The sequence below is a fragment of the Hyperolius riggenbachi genome, chromosome 8 (genome assembly GCF_040937935.1).
Source record: "Hyperolius riggenbachi isolate aHypRig1 chromosome 8, aHypRig1.pri, whole genome shotgun sequence".
Classification (NCBI taxonomy): Eukaryota; Metazoa; Chordata; class Amphibia; order Anura; family Hyperoliidae; genus Hyperolius; species Hyperolius riggenbachi.
Window position 1 is genome coordinate 110,473,062 of NC_090653.1, and position 6,000 is coordinate 110,479,061.

The 6,000-nt window shown below is 47.5% G+C and overlaps 1 protein-coding gene across 1 annotated transcript in view; it reads right to left on the reverse strand.

Moving 5' to 3' along the window:
• The window catches only part of ATP11C (ATPase phospholipid transporting 11C), a 293,155-nt gene extending 292,478 nt beyond the window's left edge, over window positions 1–677 (reverse strand). The window contains exon 1 of the mRNA XM_068251002.1: window positions 419–677. Within this exon, the coding sequence (XP_068107103.1) occupies window positions 419–445 (27 nt within the window). The 5' untranslated portion in view covers window positions 446–677. The remainder of the gene's footprint in view (window positions 1–418) is intronic.
• Between the last annotated feature and the right edge of the window lie 5,323 nt (window positions 678–6,000).

The following is a 6,000-nucleotide window of genomic DNA, read 5'->3' on the forward strand; positions in this document are numbered from 1 at the left end:
ATATTAAAATTATAAAAAGTAGTCATTAGATAATATGAAGTGTGTCTAAAACCTAAATCCCCTTTAGGATTGAAGCAAATGAATGGGGGAATCAGGTTGTATGAGGCTTTCAGCGTTTGCAATAAGGATGCTCTCAGACACTAGATGCAACACTGACAGGTTTATATTGGAGTATATTAGAAGGAGGCTCTCAGACACTAGGTACAGCACTGACACGTTTAGCCTCTCCTTCTAGATTGCAAGCTCTTCTGGAGAGTATTATAAGGAGGCTCTCAGACACTAGATACATCACTGACAGGTTTAACCTCTCCTAGATTGCAAGCTCTGCTGGCGAGTATTCCAGTGCCGGATACTGGCGCATGGTTCTCCTGTACATCTCTCCCATAGGGGTCCTATAGTAATGAGGCAGATCACTCACCAGGCGGTGGCAGAGCTGGCGGAACATGGTGTTACAGGTCAGGATGCGGGGTGTCAGGAGGAAGCCGGAGACATGTCAGGAGGAAGGAGGCTGCATGGCAGATTCTCTAGTAGGAGCTCTTTTCTATGGCAGGCAGGCAGCACAGCAGTAGACTAGCAAGGCTGCTGCATGTCAGAACACAGTAGCCCCCCAGGGATCAGGCAGCCCGGGCCACACACACTGTCCCCCCGCAGCTGATCATCAGCCCCCCGCCCGCACATGAATGATGAAGCTAGTAGTATGGCACTGCAGCATGGAATCCCCGGCTCTCCCCGCCCCCCCTCACTAACATCATCATGCCGTGACCCCGCCCCTTCCACAGAGGGGGTGGGGATTATGGAGCAGCTCATACGAGCAGCTCAGAGCGCTGGATACTCCGGGCTTTCATTACTTAGCAGCGCTGCAGGGACTCTGCGCTGTCACTAGTGCGTACTCTTCCGCCTCTTCCTTCCCGTATACATATCCCTATACTATATGAGTATTATTCTATAGATATGAGAGCCCCGCAGACAGGCAGGAAGTTATGTTATTCCGGGAAGCAGCGGAGACGGAATAGGAGAATTCACTGCTGGACCGTATAGGGCGACATGTCACAGCGACCCCTGCTGGCGCCTGCTGCTCAATACTGGCGCTTCTGTGGTGCTACTGACACCAGCAGGCTGGCTCGCCAAGTGCTGCTGAGACTTCTTGTATTACATTTTATGAACCGGATGATGAGGAGCCTCCACGCAATCTACAGTACAGCATTTACATGGAAATCTAGCCTTACTAAGTGATCATACACTGGATCCCTACCAGATTCATCAGATAGAACTCTCTCTATCTGATCAAAATCTTATCATAGAGGAATCTTACTGCTGCACACTGCACACAGCATTTTAATAGATTTCAGCATGAGATTATTGAGCTGCCACGGCCTGCTGTGTCCCCAGGTCTCCCCCCTCTAAAATATGCTCCCCCAGGATGTGCAGTTCGTTGGTAGTGGAGTGTACACTGAGGGCCTGTTTACACTACACACAGATTGGATGCAGAAAAACTGACTCCAATTAAAGAGAGTCTGAAGCGAGAATAAATCTCGCTTCAGACCTCATAGATAGAAGGGGCATGTGTGCCCCTGTTAAAACGCCGCTATCCCGCGGCTTAACGGGGGTCCCTTCACCCCCAAATCCCCTCCGTAAAGCGGGGGAGCGCTTCCGCATTGGGGCAGGGCTAACCGCCTCAGCCCTGCCCCACGCGCGTCTGTTAGACGCGTATCTCCGCCTCTCCCCCGCCCCCTCAGTCTTCCTTCACTGAGAGGGGCGGGGGAGAGGTGGCGATGCGTGTCTGATAGATGCGACTGGAGGCAGGGCTGCAGCCGTTAGCCCTGCCTCCAGGAAGACAAGATTTACGACCAAGTCTTGCGGGGGTGGGTTTGGGGGTGAAGGGACCCCCGTTTATGGCGCGATAGCGGCGGTTAAGCAGGGGCAAACATGCCCCTGCTAAGTATGAGCTCTGAAGCGAGATTTATTCTCGCTTCAGTCTCTTTAATGCCTATGGGACTGTTTCCACTAAACGCAATTTTTCTGATGCAGATTTTTCCATAGGCATTCATTGGAGTCAGTTTTTCTACATCCATTCTGCATCCAATCTACGTGTAGTGAAAACAGGCCCTAACCTGTCCACCGTCACACTCCTGTCTGTATCTTCTTCCAATCTCCACAGGGGACCTGGGGCTCCGTGGCCATGTACATGCAGGGGCGTAGCAATAGGGGTTGCAGAGGTTGCGACCGCATTCGGGGCCCTTGACCAGAGAGGCCCTCCCTCAACTACAGTATTAGCTCTCTATTGGTCCTGTGCTCATAATAATAACTTCTATAGATACTTTAAATAGTGGTAAACATTAACAAACTGTTCCCCATCCCCTTCTTGAACATCTGACACTGTAGTTGCCATTGGCAGGTTTTGCTGCGCCGTATCAATTGTTATTTATAGAGTGTTTGGGGGGCCCCATTGTAAAACTTGCATCGGGGCCCACAACTCCTTAGATACGCCACTGTGTACATGCTGTCAGGTCATGGACATAGGCATCCTAGAGGCATGGGGACAGCCAGGACATAGTAGGAGCGCACCAGCGGACAGTGGGGCTCACGCTCCGCTACCAACACTGCAGGGACCAAATAGTCTCCCGTTTATCAACCAAATCAAATGCTGCTACCGCCAGCACCTGACTCCCCCTATTGAGCAAGATCTTCCTGGCCTGCAATCAAAATTATGATCGGGCAGCTATGTTGTGGCACTATGATTTCATCTCCCAGATAAAATCGACCACTGTATGGGCACCTTAATTGTGGTTTCAATTTGCTTCTGAGCATAATCAGCTATTTTTGATCGAATGTGTCTGAATCAGTGCAGACCTTCCATATTATTATTAGACACAATACACAAAACATTTATAACACTTTTTTCGTGGCGGACTCAAAGCGCCAGAGCTGCAGCCACTAGGATGCACTTTATAGGCAGTAGCAGTTTTTTGGAGACTTGCCCAAGGTCTCTTTACTAGATAGGTGCTGTCTTACTGAACAGGAAGAGACAAGACTTAAACCTTGGGTTTCTGTGTTGGAGACAGTACACTATCCAGCCATTATTATGAGTTTCAACTCCCAGCCATAGTTGCCAGTTAAACCGCCAGTGTGTTTTGAAATGTGAGAGCAAACCAGAGTAACCTGATCCTGTGCAAATACAGGACAACACACAAAAGTTTATGAAGATATTAGTCTTGGCTGGGATCAAATTTGGGACACTGGGTAAAAGTACCTGCCACAGTTCTCTTCAAGGGAAGGTTTCATACATATCTATGTAGAGGGAAGGCTGTGGATACCATAGAGCTGTCCTGGTCCTTGGTCCGTCTTGTTAGTCCACCGATCAAATAGCTGTTCAGCACTCCTCGTCCAGCCTTAGGAACTACTTGTATTCTTGAGTAGTTCCGAAAGTGAGCACATCCGTACTGCGCACAGACGAGCCTGGGCTTGCACATGCATAGCACGGGTGCACTCGACTTCGGAACTACTCAGGGTCGTGAGCATTTTTGACGGCTGCCCAAGAAGTGCCAAAGGCCTAGGAGAACGAGTAGCTTCAACCTAGGATGGCATAGAACAACTGACCAACCAAGAACCAGTAATGCTCCATGGTATAGGGAGCCTTCCCTCTACTGTACATAGTAATACTCTATGGTATGCGGAGCCTTCCCTCTAATGTACATAGTAATACTCTATGGTATATGAAGCCTTCCCTCTACTGTACATAGTAATACTCTATGGTATACGGAGCCTTCCCTCTACTTTACATAGTAATGCTCTATGGTATACTGAGCCTTCCCTCTACTGTACATAGTAATGCTCTATGGTATACGGAGCCTTCCCTCTACTGTACTGTACATAGTAATGCTCTATGGCATACTGAGCCTTCCCTCTACTGTACATAGTAATGCTCTATGGTATACTGAGCATTCCCTCTACTGTACATAGTAATGCTCTATGGTATACGAAGCCTTTCCTCTACTGTACATAGTAATGCTCTATGGTATACGGAGCCTTCCCTCTACTTTACATAGTAATGCTCTATGGTATACTGAGCCTTCCCTCTACTGTGCATAGTAATGCTCTATGGTATACGGAGCCTTACCTCTACTGTACATAGTAATGCTCTATATGGTATACGGAGCCTTCCCTCTACTGTACATAGTAATGCTCTATGGCAGCATTGGCGAACCTATGGCACGCGTAGCCCAATCTGCTGGCAAGCCAACGCTGCTTATGAACTGGCCGCAGCGTCTACTAGATGCCGCCGTGCCAGTTCATAGCCCGCAGCCCCGCAGTCTCCCGTTGCTCACATTGCATTATTTTCTGGTGAAATGTGGCCAACTGCGTCTATCTTCTGGTGAAATGTGGCCCACTGCGTTTACTTTCTGGTGAAATGTGGCCCACTGCGTCTATTTTCTGGTGAAATGTGGCCCACTGCGTCTATTTTCTGGTGAAATGTGGCCCACTGTGTTTACTTTCTTGTGAAATGTGGCCCACTGCATTTATTTTCTGGTGAAATGTGGCCCACTGCGTCTATTTTCTGTTGAAATGTGGCCCACTGCGTTTATTTTCTGGTGAAATGTTGCCCACTGCGTTTATTTTCTGGTGAAATGTGGCCCACTGCGTGTATTTTCTGGTGAAATGTGGCCCACTGCGTTCATTTTCTGGTGAAATGTGGCCCACTGTGTCTATTTTCTGGTGAAATGTGGCCCACTGCGCCTATTTTCTGGTGAAATGTGGCTCACTGCGTCTATTTTCTGGTGAAATGTGGCCGACTGCGTTTATTTTCTGGTGAAATGTGGCCCACTGCGTCTATTTTCTGGTGAAATGTGGCCCACTGCGTCTATTTTCTGGTGAAATGTGGCCCACTGTGTTTATTTTCTGGTGAAATGTGCCCCACTGCATTTATTTTCTGGTGAAATGTTGCTCACATTGCATTATTTTCTGGTGAAATGTTGCTCACATTGCATTATTTTCTGGTGAAATGTTTCCTTCCCACATTGCGTTATTTTCTGGTGAAATGTGGCCCACTGTGTTTATTTTCTGGTGAAATGTAGCCCACTGCGTTTATTTTCTGCTGAAATGTGGCCCACTGCGTCTATTTTCTGGTGAAATGTGGCCCACTGCGTTTATTTTCTGGTGAAACGTTGCCCACTGCGTTTTTTTCTGGTGAAATGTGGCCCACTGCGTCTATTTTCTGGTGAAATGTGGCCCACTGTGTTTATTTTCTGGTGAAATGCTACCCACTGCGTTTATTTTCTGCTAAAATGTTGCCACAACCCCCCCAATTGGCACTTGGTGATAAATAAGTCGATGTTAGGTCGCAGTTTGGGCACTCGGCCTCTGAAAGGTTAGCCATCACTGCTCTATGGAATACGGAGCTTTCCCTCTACTGTACATAGTAATGCTCTATGGTATACGGAGCCTTCCCTCTACTGTACATAGTAATACTCTATGGTATACGGAGCCTTCCCTCTACTGTACATAGTAATGCTCTACATAGTATACGGAGCCTTCCCTCTACTGTACATAGTAATGCTCTATATGGTATACGGAGCCATCGCTCTATTGTACATAGTAATGCTCTATGGTATACGGAGCCTTCCCTCTACTGTACATAGTAATGCTGTATGGTGTACGGAGCCTTCCCTCTACTGTACATAGTAGTGCTCTATATGTTATACGGAGCCTTCCCTCTACTGTACATAGTAATGCTCTATGGTATACGAAGCCTTCCCTCTACTGTACATAGTAATGCTCTATGGTATACTGAGCCTTCCCTCTCCTGTACATAGTAATGCTCTATGGTATACGGAGCCTTCCCTCTACTGTACATAGTAGTGCTCTATGGTATACAGAGCCTTCCCTCTACCGTACATAGGTATGTATAAAACCTGAAGTGAATTTTTCACTTCAAATTTGCTTTAAAATCGTAAAAGCGTTGCCTGTAACATTTTTACAGCAACTGTGTGTAACGATTGTGGA